We start from the raw sequence: 14,659 nt of genomic DNA on the forward strand, positions 1-14,659 counted from the left end.
TCATAATTATTAATTTTCATTGCAATTGGTAAAAGAAAACTTTTGTGATGAGTGGTGAAAGCTTAGTGAGGAGTTTGAGATGACACATTGTGGACCTATTCTCATGGTTTGGTTGGCAAAACGACAACATTCATTATTTTGACACTTTCTTCACAAGTGGGGTTTTTATTAGTGACTATTTTCTCATTCTTCTCCTTTCACCCCTTAATTCTTGAGGTGACAATTTTTCCTAATTTTTCTTTTATCTTTACGTATCAATCATTTCATTTTATGTTATTGTTGGATTATTAATCATGTACTTAGTTGTAGTCCATCCATTTTAATTGTTTGTCACAATTCAAGAAATTAATGAACTTTAGAATTTTATAGTCTTAATCTAAAAATGTATAGAATATATTATTAAATTTCATGATCTTTTAAACCTGACATATGAAAGTTTAAAATTAAAGAGTTAATCAGGAAAAAAAAATCTTTTTTTTAAACTGATTAAAAAAAAATTGAAATGGAGGGAGGGAAAGGGGAATTCGTCTCTCATGTTACATGTGCACAATGAAGCTTAGCGCTTGGGTGATCACACTTATTATTGAACTAACTAATAGTGTATGTATACATACGTATGTGTTCTTTTCATATAGAGTCACTCATGTAATAGGTTTAAAGTTTGGTATCTGTTTTGAGATAGGAGTACTATAAATTCGTACTTGAAAATCTCTTTTTGAAAGTAGAATATTTTCGATCTTAGGTAATTATATTTTTAAAACTCGAATTCAAAACTTTTAGTTAAATATGAATAAGTATGTGAAGCGTGAACTTCTAGTCTAGTAGTAACAAAAAGTCTTTAAATGAAAAACTAGAAATTGAAGAAAACCTCAAAAATACAATTATGTCATGCAATTGCATCCCTTATATATATAAAAGATAAATAATGTGTGTGTGGTTTTACTAGAGAAGAAATACAAAAATGAATGTCAAATGTGTCTTTATGGAGGCAATCAAAATAGGGCCTTTTTAAAGTTTAGTTAGTTCAACGTACGCGTGCATACTGATAGACGATTACGACGTGTATTTGAAGTGGGATACATAGAACTGATTAATAACTGCATATATATATATATATATATATATATATATATATATATATATATATATATATATATATATATATATATATATATATATATATATATATATATATATATATATATACGCGTGCTTACTGATAGACGATTACGACGTATATTTGAAGTGGGATACATAGAACTGATTAATAACTGCATATATATATATCAAGACCAAATATTTGGATAGGATCAGGTGGGGGCAAGAAATCACATAAAAATACTTGCGTACTCCCATCATATTTAGTTTAAATAGTTTAAATGTGAATTATGCACGTATTAATATGATACATATAAAAGTTATAAGAAAATATAGGTACAATTTTATGCTAAAAAGAAGGATAGAATACATAACGAAAATATTATCATGTGATTAGTTTCAATGATTTCCCAGCAATATAATTAGTATAGGTAGATGGAATTCAGTCATCTTACCAAATTTACTTTGGTTAAACAGGACTTAGAGAAGAACTACAAGACTATAGAAAAGAATTAAAAGTAATGGACAATTCAAAAATATTTTTAAAATATATGAAAAAGTTACGATAAAAATAGATTCGGTTGAATCTCAAAATTCGAAATATGTCACATAAATTGAAATAGAGAAAGTATTTTTATTTTTTTTTAAAAAAAAAGCTCAAGAAGATCATAGCTCAAGAAGATCATAGCTAAGACAATACAAGATTCAGGTGTGTAACTGACAATTTCACTATAAGTCAAGTGTGTTTATATGTCTTATTCCTTAATATTACCCCATCTTATTAGTACAATTGAATTGTCTTAATCCATTAACTCGATCAAATATCTAGAAGCCATCTATCTTAAAGAATAATTTCCCACTTTCTCCTAATTTCTTTTGGAAATAATTCCATGATTGAAATACTAATAATATTACTTCCCCAAAACAATTGTAACCATTTGATATTGAAAATCTAATGTTTTGTAACTAGATTAGGAAAGTAAAGTCTCATTAATCCAAATCTTAAAAGCTACCAAACAAAGTATATAGTGATAAAAGAATCTTCAAATGTGTGGGTTTGACGTTCTGACTAAAATGATATAATTAATGCTCAAATAATAATGTTGTAAAGCAACTTATTATGTGGTAGAAAAGGAATACAATAGACGAATCATTTCTTAGTAAATACTGATGATCGATATGATATAATAATGACACACTTAATTAAGTTTATCATCATGGCTGGATAGCATCATCACACCTACTATCTTTGATTTAACTCAATCCAATACATATACATGTGAGAGTAGGGGCGTTCATGAAAAATCAAACTAAATCGATAACAACAAATTTAATATAATTCTATAACTTAAGGTTTGAGGAGAGTAATATATATGCAACTTTTTATTAAGAGAAATAAATTTATTTTAATATAACTTTAGGCTCAAATGAATCAAAGCATATCAAAAATAAATTTAATGTTTTTTTAAATGGTTCTGTAATTTTTTTATTTTATTTTTTAAACTGTAATGATATTGGATTTTGTTTGGTATTAATCAACAAAAGGTCACAGCTAACCAAATATATCTTGTTCTTAACATGTTAAACATATAATTTTTCGAAGAAAATTATGTATTTTTTTCTTAAAAGGATTACGGTCGTTATACAACTTTTTTTATGTTTGGTTTGGCCATTCAAATTTTTTAAAAATATTTTCTCTAAAAAAGTTAAGTTTTTATAAAATAAGAAAAGCATGATGTATTGGTAAAATCGTAAAAATAACAAAACAAATACTAAAAGTGACATCTCATAGTAATCATGTCCTCTGGTACATACATGAACACTTCATATTCATCCGTACCCTTCGCTCCCACCCTTCTAGTATGTGGAGCGAAGAGCTCTGCTTATTAGTTTCCTAATTGTAATGTCTCAGCTCGAGATGAAGATGCAAATCATTTTCCATATGCGTCAAAATTATTTACAAATATTTATAGAATAATATTTTTTAAGTTACGTATCGAAAATAAATAAGAAATTAACATATAATCCTATAAAATATTTTCCTTCGTTTCCAAACTCACCCCTAAAGTGGGAATCCGACACTTTAGAAAAATAAGTTCATCCAGATAAGATAAAAAGATTTGGTATGCTTCTTCGTCTACTATCTTTACATATCTTAATAGTGTGCATGTATGTAAGTTGTGTCTTAACTAATGTATGTCACTTTTTATATGATTTGTTTTCCTTTAGTAATACAATTAAATATTTCGTAACAATAGTCTAATTTTTTAAAATATTTATTCTACTCTTAACGAAATAATTTATAGTCACACAAATAGTGGCGAAGCTAGAATTTTATCAAAGGGGTGTCAAAATATTAAGAAATAAAATCGTATAGAAGTTGAGGAGTGTCAATATGTAATATATATACATAAAAAAATATTTTTTTCTTCTAGCTACACAACGTAAGTTTCCAACGAAGGGTGTCTACATGTGGCTCCGTCACTACACGCAAATACCTATCATTAATTTTAGACTATAAGTTTTGAATATTCCTATCAAGTCAAACCAACTCGTAATAAATTAGTTGATAAGATATTTGAAGATTATGATTTATTTGTTGGGATGAAAATAAAGATCCTGCGAATTTGGAGACATGTTCAGTTTTGTTCCTTTCAAACTCAATCACTTGTTTGAATCTTTGTGTAGTAGCTATAGCCTAATAGGTATTAGGTTTCCATCTTCTCTACATATAGGGTTTCCTATTTTTATGAAATCTCTCATCTTTCATATCAATTGTTGTAACATCTCATCTTCTTTATTTGGGGATTTAATCAACATGTCCCATCCTTAACCCTCAACATATCAAAGGTGTGTATTATACTGTATATTAGTAGTTTTTTTGTTGCTTTTTCCTTGAACTATCATATCCCATCGAGACACACATACCCCATCTTTAACTATTTCTCTTCCACTACCCTTTTTATTTGTCAGTAAAAGGGATCAGTATTCCAGCAACTACCACTTTTTTTTCCCCTTTAAACAGAGAAAAGAAAAGAATAATCAATGTTGAGAAAAAAATATTATATTGGCCCATGCAGGTCTCGAACCTGCGACCTTCGCGTTATTAGCACGACGCTCTAACCAACTGAGCTAATGGGCCAATTCGTTTATATTGTAATGAATAAATAATATTTTTAGTCTAAAGCATTGGTGAGGAATCCTATAAAAGAAAGAAGCACCAAAGTTTTGTGGAAGTGAAGTTTCTTGAAAAAAAGCTAGCCATGAAAAATAATGAACCTCGTTCAAGTTCTTCTTGTGCAGCTTGTAAGTTCTTGAAGAGAAGATGCACTACCACATGCCAATTTGCACCATATTTCCGATCGGACGAGCCGAAGAAGTTTGCTAATGTACACAAGGTGTTTGGAGCTAGCAACGTGATCAAGATCCTGAATGAAGTGCCACAAGACCAGCGAGAGGACACTGTCAACTCGCTAGTCTACGAGGCTGAGGTGAGACTAAGAGACCCGGTTTACGGTTGCATTGGAGCTATAGCATCTTTGCAGAGGAAGATGGTGGAGCTACAACATGATCTGATGGTTACTAAAGCACATCTTGCTTACTATGAAACTAAGCCCAGTACCACAACTTCTAATTGTTCACTCTTGGATTATGATCCTAACCCTTCTTTTTATGTGGACACTTCTGCTGGATTCATGGATACCTTCACCCAGAATACCTTTGCCATGGACCAAACTGGATCCAACAATGAATTTGCCCAATTCCCATTTCCATGATCACTTCTCTATTTTATGTACGTTTACGCGTTTCCTTGTATATATAAGATAGGAAGAGCGGCTCATTGAAGGTAAATCTTCTTCAATTTTGTACATTGTTGATGATGGATTTTCCTGGTAAATGAAAAAGACTCTAATTTATAAGCTATTTGCTTCAAAGACACATTATCATCTTTAATATACTTGGAAGTTGAAAGGCCCAACGAAAAACGTACAATATTTCGAAAATCACTGGTGCTTTTAGCCCATTTTCATGTTCTATAAAGAAGAAAGAGTAAACCAAACTCCACAAATCACAAAGATATATTCTGAGCTATAGTACAGAGATAATGGATACAGAAGCTCTCTAAACAGAACTAAGTCAGTGCGATCAGTCACAATCAACAAACTTGTGAAGTCTGATTATACATTGATTTTATACAGATTCAGTATACAGACTACGTTATGATGATAATCTAGTAGCACTTAAACTACTGCAATAACAGAAAAAACTATGAAGTATTTCTTAGATATTTGATAACTGAAGCTCCACAGAAGTAACTCCACGAGTATCCAGCAGCTACTGAGAAGTATACCAGGTATACCAGTTAGCTGCTGGTATAACGATAACAGAGTTCTTTTATGGCGTGCCTGAAACTCCATCACAGCTAGTTAGTCTCAATTTATCCAGTAATATGCTCACCATGTAATAGAATCCTGCCAAGCTTCAGTACTCAGCCGCAGCAACGATACAGCAAGAAAGAGGCAAACTATGGCATCAGTTCTTTTCCTCAAAGATAAAAACAATGCTGTCAATTCCTTGCCAGCATGCAATGACCTGTTTGATGGAGCAAAGAGGAGAAGTACAAGTACAGGCATTAATCACCCATCAGAGATGAGCCTCAAGGTGAATTTTCACCCTCGAAATAACTTCTTTTCTTTTAACTTACAAAATGGCAAGTTATCACGCAACAATTAACAAGCAACTAAGTGAACTTCATTGATTATCTGCTGCCAATAACTACAGCTTTTTATGAAAACAAACTTAAAATTGAAGTATATGGCAACATTAACAATATCACTGAGAATTGTTTACTTATCCAACTGCTAATCATTAGGTAAAAACAGGAAAAAGGTGAAGATCTTATACCACCAATCCAAAAACAAGTGGAAGTTTAAAAAGGGCACATAGAGAAATACTTCATACTATGTCCCATGTGCAAGCAAGAGACAAGGAAAGAAGTAGAATCCTATGCTCAAAAAGTGGTACAAAGTACCGTTGCGCTTTTTCAGGTACAAACACATAATCTCATATATACAGTAACCTGCAAATTGATATGCACAAAATGATTCTAAAGATGACACAATTCTATATTTACTAACTCCAGCAACTAGTTATTCTGACTAAAATCACTACTACAAAAATGGAGACCACAGCTCTGGTTCTGTGGCTTCTTTAAATGCAAATAAAAACTATGTTTTACCGGGATGACACTAGTGAATTAATGGGAAACTCATATGGACATGAACAATAATCGTTTTCCTTTTAAGTGATTAATATTTATTTTAGTAATAAATAAAGCACTCAGACACTGCACACTGATCTCGTTGTTGGTTTGGTAGTAGCTTCACTCCCTACAAGTTCTGATAAAAACACATGCCTCATACCAGTTGTCATACAAACCAACCTCATATACTAACGTATAGTAGTTTTTGGAATATTAAACCATACAAGGAACTGGATATTGGTTATTTCCTGACAAAAAATAAAGCAACATTATTGCTGTGAGAAAGCTACCAACCTTAAGGGAATGCTGTAGCAGAATTGCATCCAAAATAAACTTCACAATGTGTAGAGAGCAAAAAGAGTCCAGCAATAACATCCAGGTGATTGGAATAAATGACATTATCCTTTATAAAAATATGACACTTGTAGTCTGACTCAATCCCAAAAGTTAGCTCATGGGGGAAGGATTGTCCAAGTCCGTATAAGTAGACCACCAATCCATTCTCCAACTAATGTAGGACTCGAATCCCTTTCACGCCTACGCCCAACTAGAGCGTGGATCGGGAGCCCAAATGAGGATGAACTTGGTTATGATACCGATATGATACATGGACCTAACTCAACCCTAAAAGCTAGCTCATAAAGTGAGGATTGTCTAACTCCATATAAGAAGACCACCATTTCATTCCCCAGCCAATGTCTGACTCTAGCCCACTCTAACATCCTTCTCGTCATAAAAAACATAGGCATTTCTTTTTCTCCATATAATCTACCAAACACCGCAAAAATGGACTACATGTCTTTGGAAGATTTGGATAAGTCCAATTTGTGCCAGAAGTTAAGAAATCCATATTATTTTCCAGTATACACAACTGGATACCCAATAAAGGGACTGGAAATTAAGCCACAACCCAATCAAACCTCCACTTTGCTTATACCAGTGTGGCTCTAGCAAACTCCAAAGACAGTAAAAGAATTTCTCGTATCAAAGAACTACTGGTCCAGCATATACTAATAAGTTGACGTGTCATTCCCAACAGTAAACAAAGATAAGACCGTAAGAAGTAAAGTAGGTTGTCACAGGAACTACGATCTTAATAAATTTGAATGTAAGACTGTAAGAAGTAAATTAGGTTGTTACAGGAACGGCGACTCTAAATAAATTTGAACTGAATGGTAGAAACAGAATTTAGAGGAAAAATTTAACCATTTCGGTTCACATGAAAGCCCAAAGGCAACTTCAAAGATAATACCTCTAAGATCATGTGTATGCAGTATTTGCCAACAAGCTGGTTAGAATAGAACTGATCAATCCAAATCACGTATTCCTAGCATCAACTTTGATGGCAATCCTCAGTTTTTCTTCCAAGTACAACACCAAAATTGAGACTTACAAGTATGAACAACTTTGACATCTCAAGAAGCATCTAACACAAAGAAGAATTTAAGACTGTCAAGGTTCCAGCCTTAATTGATATTTGCTCAGCTTTCATTACCCACCTTGTAAGTGCACTCCTGGAGTAAAAAAATTAAACTAAGGCTCAGTCAACTCAACCCTATAGAAATCAGGTATCACGTTGAATTGACAACAAAGAATAAAAAACCATAGAGTTTAGTCAGCCAAATTGTTTGATTTACTGTTTCTGGACTTTCAAAAGTAAATACTAAACAACCAATAGAAGTTGTTGTGCAAAAATTTGGCAAATGAATGGAAATTATAGTGTGATAAAGCCATAGAATTGCAGCCGTTTATGCTTCCCTAAATTTAAGCTCCAGTAATTTAAACACTAACGCCAAATGGAAAAATGTGGAGCAAAATATCCTGAGATGTATGATAATCTTTTAGCAAAGCGATAACGAACTATATGCAGCCAAAAACCAATATTGAATTGAAATTATAGTGTGATAAATACTGTTTCTGGACTTTCAAAAGTAAATACTAAACAACCAATAGACGTTGCTGTGCAAAAATTTGGCAAATGAATGGAAATTATAGTGTGATAAAGCCATAGAATTGCGGCCGTTTATGCTTTCCTAAATTTAAGCTCCAGTAATTTACACACTGACGCCAAATGGAAAAACGTGGAGAAAAATATCCTAGGATGTATTACAATCTTTTAGCAAAGCCATAACGAACTATATGCAGCCAAAATCAAATATCTAGCATTTAATAACTGCAAACTTAAAAGGGCTTATACAGTAATAAGAAACACTAAAAGGAGATAAATTTAAGGGGGAACCTTGTCACACTTGTGGGATCACAGGACTGCCCCACCTCCCTGGACCCCACTTGTGGAATCACACTGGTATTTTGTTGTTGCAAACCTTGTCATGTTTCCGGTAATGTTGAAGGACAGTGATGCTTTACCTTCACATATAATAAATTGATCATGTTCTCATTGAAAGATACAAGTCAGGCTGGTTCAACATCATTGCTGCAACATAAAATGGATATAACTAACTTGTGAGGACATGAAAGCTGGGAGTTAGGGTAAATATTTACCCTTACATGGTGTTTACACCTAAGCAATTAAACCTACCAAGGTCAAGTGATTTAATGAAGTAAATATATACATTAACTACCTACCAATTAAGTGATAATTGTATATGGTAAAATACATCTCATGCATAATTGGTTAGGTGTAAACACCTTGAGCAAGTAAGTTGGCTTTACCGACAAGACCAGGGTTTGCAGACAAAAGTTTCAATCTTTCAAGCTCTGATAGACCTTCAACATCCTTTAAGACTTAAGTAGATATTTCGCTTTTCCAACTCCATTATTTGCTGCTGCTTCAAGTTCTCAGATCTTCTCATGTATCCTCTCACTTCAATGTTTGCCAAGAGCAAAACTTTTTCACCATTGTAAGCTTTTAGCATTCCCTCGAGGTAGCTTTTTATAAACTATTGACAATACGTTTGTAGCCACATTGTTCTTCAAAAATTGTCCATTCCAGAAAGATCTTAAATTTGGACAACTTAATCCAGTAATAAATTCTCCTTTTAGTTAATCTTTGTAACTATTTGTATCAATTAAACGTTCCATTATTATGATACAATTCATAAAATATATGTCATTGAATGAATGATCCATGAAATTTTCTTTTAAATACTAAAATCCAACAAAACCAAGTCTTTACATTTCAAAAATGCAGCATTCATACTCAATAATTATCTCAAACCATCAGATCTAACGTACAATTCATAGAAATCTTTCAATCTCGGACCCATTACCAATCTCCTTTCACTCATCTCTTTAACCAGTTTCTTAGCTTCCTCCAATTTACTCCGAGTGATCAATCTGGTGGCCAGTATTCCAAAATTTTCTGCATCCAATTTGGCGTCTCTTCCTGCATAGCTCCTAACAAACTCTACCGCCTGTTCATAATAATTATACTTCAATAATGCTCGGATAATATGGGCGTGTGTGCTATACAATGGCGGAACTCCGTCATCTAGCATCCTCCTCACCACTGCCAAAGCAGCATCCAGTTTCCCTGCTCTACAGGCGCCTAAAACCAGGGCGTCGTAAGTCCTCGTATCCGCCCCCAGCTCCTCCTCCTCTATCTTTGCTAGAACACCAGCAGCTGATGCCACATTTCCGGCAAAACAATAACCTGTCAACAGAAAATTATACGTCGTCAAATCAGGAGAAATCCCGCAGGATTTCATCACCGCCACCACTCGCCAGGCTTCTTCGAATTCCTCCTTCTTCGTCAGAGCATTAACTATGGGATGAAACGTGACATTGTTCACTTCGTGACCTTTGCTCACCATAGCTTTGGCAACACGCATAGCCTCCGAAATGCAGTGCATCTTCGAGAGACGGGCAATGAGACAGTCGTAGGAGCTCTTTCTCGGGAAACCATTATCTAACCGAGCTATAATTTCCAATAGATCATCGAGTATGGACACATTAGTGGTGTAAATGAACTTGAACGTATTGTTCGTGTTGAAGAAGCCATCGCGCGCGCGCTTGTTAAGAAGTTGGTGGACAGTGGTGAAATCTCCTTCACGGCCAGCTTTGTTGATGCGTTCATCGTAGTTGGTGCAACTGGGAACGTCTAGGATGGTTAAGGAACTGCAGATAGGGTTTTGAATAGCGAGAGAAGAGAGAAATCTTGATGATTTTAGGGTCGAGAGCTTGCGAAGTGCTAGCATTTCTAGGGTTTTTGATCAATGGAGAATTATCGATGATGTGGGAAGGGGATTCGGGTTGTAGAACCCAATAATGTTCGATTTTGAGTGCGTTATATTTGGGCCACTTGAGGAAGGCCGTAAGCCGAAGCCCATTCACTGTATACTGTGCAAGAAAAGGAAAATTTGCTACTTAGCATTTGTATTTACAATACTCATAGTTTTTTGGATTAATTATGGAAATCTCACTTTTAGTTTACTTAATATCATTATCCTCTATAATTTTTACAAACTTCTTAAATTTCTCATTTTCTCACATCACATTAATGTAACTCGCGCATCAAATTAAAGTATCACGCGCATAACATTAGTGTATCTCGCGCATCACATTAGTGTATCATGTATAAAATGTGTCTGGCGCATCAGATTAGTGTATCTCGCGCATCAGATTAGTGTATCATGTATAAAATGTACCTTGCGCATCAGATTATTGTATCTCGCTCTTCATATTAGTGTATCATGTATAAAATGTACCTATCGCATTAGATAAGTGTATCTCGCGCATTAGATTAGTGTATCTCGCGCATCAAATTAATGTATCTTGCGTATAAGATTAGTGTATTATGTATAAAATGTATCTCGCGCATAAGATCTGTGTATCTCGCGCATCAGATTAGTATATCTTACGCATCAAATTAATGAATCTTGCGCATTAGATTAATGTATCGGCGCTTATATTGTTGTATCCGTTTTGAGGGATCTTTGTAATTATGAATTTTTAAGGGATAGATTTTAATTTTACCTTAAAAGTATGTGATTTCCATAATTTTTTATTTGTAATTCGCAAAAAACATATCATATTTTTGTCCTCCCATTTGTATATCAAAATATATAAATAGACTCATTCAATATACATATGTATTGTACAAAAACTAATTGTAGGATCTTTTTGTATACCAAAATATCAAATAGACGCATTCCGTTTACATATCTGTTGTATATATGTTGTAATTTTGTTTATATACAATTATTATGTTACCGAAATATGCATAAACAGATTTTTATGTGTATGTATATCGAAATATACAGATTAACAGTCATAGCAAACATAAAGTTTGTCATGAAGCGCAATTGTACAAACTATAGTTAAAGCACACAAATATAATTTTTATGTTTGCTAAACCTAAAATTTACTCTATAATTTTAATAGTTATTGCAAACCCCTTTCTTCTCTTTTCCTCTCTCCCTCACCTTTCTGCACTTTCGCTTGCCTCTCTCCTTTTTCTCTATCATCTATATCACCTCTCCCCTCTCTGTCTCCTCACTCACTTGCTTCTTCTTTCTCAATGCAAATACAAATGATAAATGTCAATAAAATAAATATAGATGTTAACAATCAATTAAAAAATGAAAAAGGGCCTAAAATACCCTCGAAGTATTGAAAATGGTACACAACTACCCCCATCCACCTATTGGCCTCCAAATACTTTTCTCATCCACCTTTGGGTCCAAATTTACCCCTTCATTAACATAGCAAAATTTAAAATAATTAGTATCTTTTTAATTGCGTGGCACTCAACCATTGGTTGTAATTTAATTATTTAATATAATTGTAAACCCACCCTTTTTTAATTAAACCCGTCATAAATGTTATTAAACTCGCCTGACTTTACCCAATTCAAAAAAACTCATCTAATTAAAAAATCCTAAAACCTTATTCTTCCAATTTATTCACGGTCTACATAGGATTTATCAACTTCCGTTGTGTTCTTCTTCTTCATCCGTGAAGATCTAACATTGCAAGGATATTTTCGTTCACAATCTCGACTTCAACTCAAATAAGAACTTGTGTGCACTTCAAAATTTCAATTAGTGTTTAGGTTTTAATAGATGTTTCTTGTTTTGAGAATCGATTTCTATTTATGTTAATGTTTTGTGTATTCTATGATTTTTTGACAATTATTTATGGTGATAAAACAGTGTGTTTTGTGCCTGTCTATTTAAGTTAGTGTTATGTGTTATTATATTGATTTCGAGTAGGATTTTTTTACTGTTGTCTCAAGTTTGTTCTTTTTTGTCTTTATCCATCATCTCTCCTTTTATTTTACAATACTTTTCAATTTCTGTATTTGTTAATCTGATTTGTCTTTACTATTGTTAGGTATGAAAAATTTATTGAATGATCGATTTTTTGGATTTTAGGTATTATTGTTTATGTAAAGTTTTACTTTGAAGCATGTGGTCCCTATTCCTCAACTCTTGTTAGATTCCTCTGTTTTTTTCAATATTTTGTTGTTGTCTAATATGACCCTTTTCTCTTCTTTTTTTTTTGTCTATAATATCCTTTTCTTGAAGAATGTTCGACAAGGTGTACCTATTATTCTATTTTGGGGCCAAATGGATACTGACACCTAATGTTATTTAAATTAAAAAATTAACTCATGTTTGGGAGGAGTATGATCCAGATTTATTATCATATATAGACATATGTGAAAAGTTCCATTACAAGTTAGATTTTAGTAAAGTCCAATAACTTCTACTCAAAGGACCTTCTGGGAAGTATTATTTGATATTCCGGCATAAGAACAATACAAACTGCGTGGTCTGTTAAGTCTGGTGTACTTGAAATGTTTGTTGTAGATGAGGGGAGGATGTTGTTCCAGCTATTGACATCAGCCACAATAATGAACCATACCTAGTCACGTGAATGTTGCAACATACGTTGCAACTGAAGGTGAATCAAGTGAGGAAGAAAATGATGAAAATGAATCTTATCCAAGCGACTACAATAGTGAAGAATTGAAATGCTGTAGGTTGGAAAAGAAAAGAGAAATTAATGATCAGCTTGACAACTTTAAAGAGTTGGAAAAATGTATAAATCTTAAGAACCTTGATGAAGCTAAAGGGGTTATAAGCTACTATGAAATTGCTAGGAAGGTTGCCCTTAGGGTTGACAAGAGTGACTCTGCTAGAGTTAGATATAACTGTATTTTTTTGTTGTTCTTTTGTGTGTCTGATTTCTAAAGTTAAAGAAAGGGCAAGAATTTGAAATGAAGACTTTTCAAATAAAACATACATGTGCAGAAGTATTCAACAATAAAAGAGTTACTCTACAAGCTCTAGCACACTACTTCAAGAAGAGGGTCCAAAATGATCTTTAAGTGTAAATTGACTGAAGTGAGAAACATTGTAGATGATAACTTTAAGCTTAATATTAGTTTGTCAAAAATGAAGAGGATTAAAAGACTTGTGCTAGAGAAATTAGATGATAGCTATGTTGATGATTTCAGTAAATTGGAGGGTTATTCTCAAGAGTTAAGAGACAGTAATTTTGGTACTTATGTGATCATAAACATATTCAAAGAGGCTTTGTTGAAACATGGATAAAGAAAGTTTTTCAGAACATATATTTGTATTCAGGCTTTGAAAAGTGGTTGGAGAGCTAGACAAAGACCATTTATAGATTTAGATGACACTTTTTAAGAGGGAAGTTCAAGGGAATTGTAATAGTTGCACTTGGTCAAGATTTAATTAAGCATTTTTATCCACTTTCTTGGATAGTGGTGGATAGAAAAACTATTAAAACATGGAAATGGTTCATTGAGTTGTTGAGGAACTCATTAGGGTTGGCAGATGGTGAAGGACTAACACTTATGTCTAATATGTAAAAGGTAATTTTTTAAGTGTTTGACAGTTTTTAATTACAGTTATTGTATACACTTGAATTTTTAAAAGTTATTCTATTCTATTTTTTAATTGTTAGAGGGCTTGATTGGTGTTGTTAGTGTTTTGCTTCTAAAAGCATAACATAGATGGTGTGCAAAGCACATAGAAGTCAATTAGTACATGTCTTGGAGTGGTGTACAAATGAAGAAGTTATTTTGGTGGTCTACTTGGAGTACCTATGAAGAGGAATTTGATGACCAAGTAAATTCCTTGGGTTCTGTGTCTAAAACTGTAGCAAAAAAATCCTTTGTGGTATCCACCAGAATACTGATGCAAGGCCTTTTTTGATACTGTCTGCAAAAACCACCCCTGTGATAATAAGTTTACTGAGTCTTTTAACAAATGAATTTTGAAAGCAAGGGCAAAATCAATAATCAAGATGCTGGAAGACATTAGAATTAAGGTGTTGTCACTATTTTATATAACTATATAATAACAA

The 14,659-nt window shown here is 33.1% G+C and overlaps 2 protein-coding genes and 1 non-coding gene across 9 annotated transcripts; 1 reads left to right on the forward strand and 2 right to left on the reverse strand.

Moving 5' to 3' along the window:
* Positions 1–4,166: 4,166 nt before the first annotated feature.
* Positions 4,167–4,240, reverse strand: TRNAI-AAU (transfer RNA isoleucine (anticodon AAU)). The gene has a single exon. It is a non-coding gene; the product is annotated as a tRNA-Ile (tRNA).
* Positions 4,238–5,084, forward strand: LOC101259032 (LOB domain-containing protein 21). Its single transcript, XM_004235189.5, has one exon. The coding sequence runs from the start codon at positions 4,362–4,364 to the stop codon at positions 4,872–4,874; it is 513 nt and encodes a 170-aa protein (XP_004235237.1). The 5' UTR covers positions 4,238–4,361; the 3' UTR covers positions 4,875–5,084.
* Positions 5,085–5,260: 176 nt separating this feature from the next.
* LOC101255279 (pentatricopeptide repeat-containing protein At2g40240, mitochondrial) lies at positions 5,261–10,579 on the reverse strand. Of its 7 annotated transcripts, none has more exons than XM_069295163.1 (4): positions 9,035–10,579; positions 8,601–8,728; positions 7,614–7,875; positions 5,261–5,691 (listed from the first exon to the last, which is right to left on the reverse strand). In XM_069295163.1, exon 1 carries the CDS (start codon positions 10,516–10,518, stop codon positions 9,529–9,531), a length of 990 nt encoding a protein of 329 aa, XP_069151264.1. In that variant the 5' UTR covers positions 10,519–10,579; the 3' UTR covers positions 5,261–5,691; positions 7,614–7,875; positions 8,601–8,728; positions 9,035–9,528. The 7 variants fall into 7 exon arrangements, with proteins under 7 accessions (XP_069151264.1, XP_010318235.1, XP_069151263.1 ...); XM_010319933.4 differs by having other exon boundaries at positions 8,601–8,795; XM_069295162.1 differs by having other exon boundaries at positions 9,011–10,579.
* Positions 10,580–14,659: the final 4,080 nt, after the last annotated feature.

Source organism: Solanum lycopersicum, chromosome 3, assembly GCF_036512215.1.
Source record: "Solanum lycopersicum chromosome 3, SLM_r2.1".
NCBI classification, from domain to species: domain Eukaryota; kingdom Viridiplantae; phylum Streptophyta; class Magnoliopsida; order Solanales; family Solanaceae; genus Solanum; species Solanum lycopersicum.

Bases quoted from the DNA above. Each gene is read 5' to 3' on its own strand.
- LOC101259032 (XM_004235189.5), top strand. From the start codon at position 4,362: ATGAAAAATAATGAACCTCGTTCAAGTTCTTCTTGTGCAGCTTGTAAG.
- LOC101255279 (XM_069295165.1), bottom strand. From the start codon at position 10,518: ATGCTAGCACTTCGCAAGCTCTCGACCCTAAAATCATCAAGATTTCTC.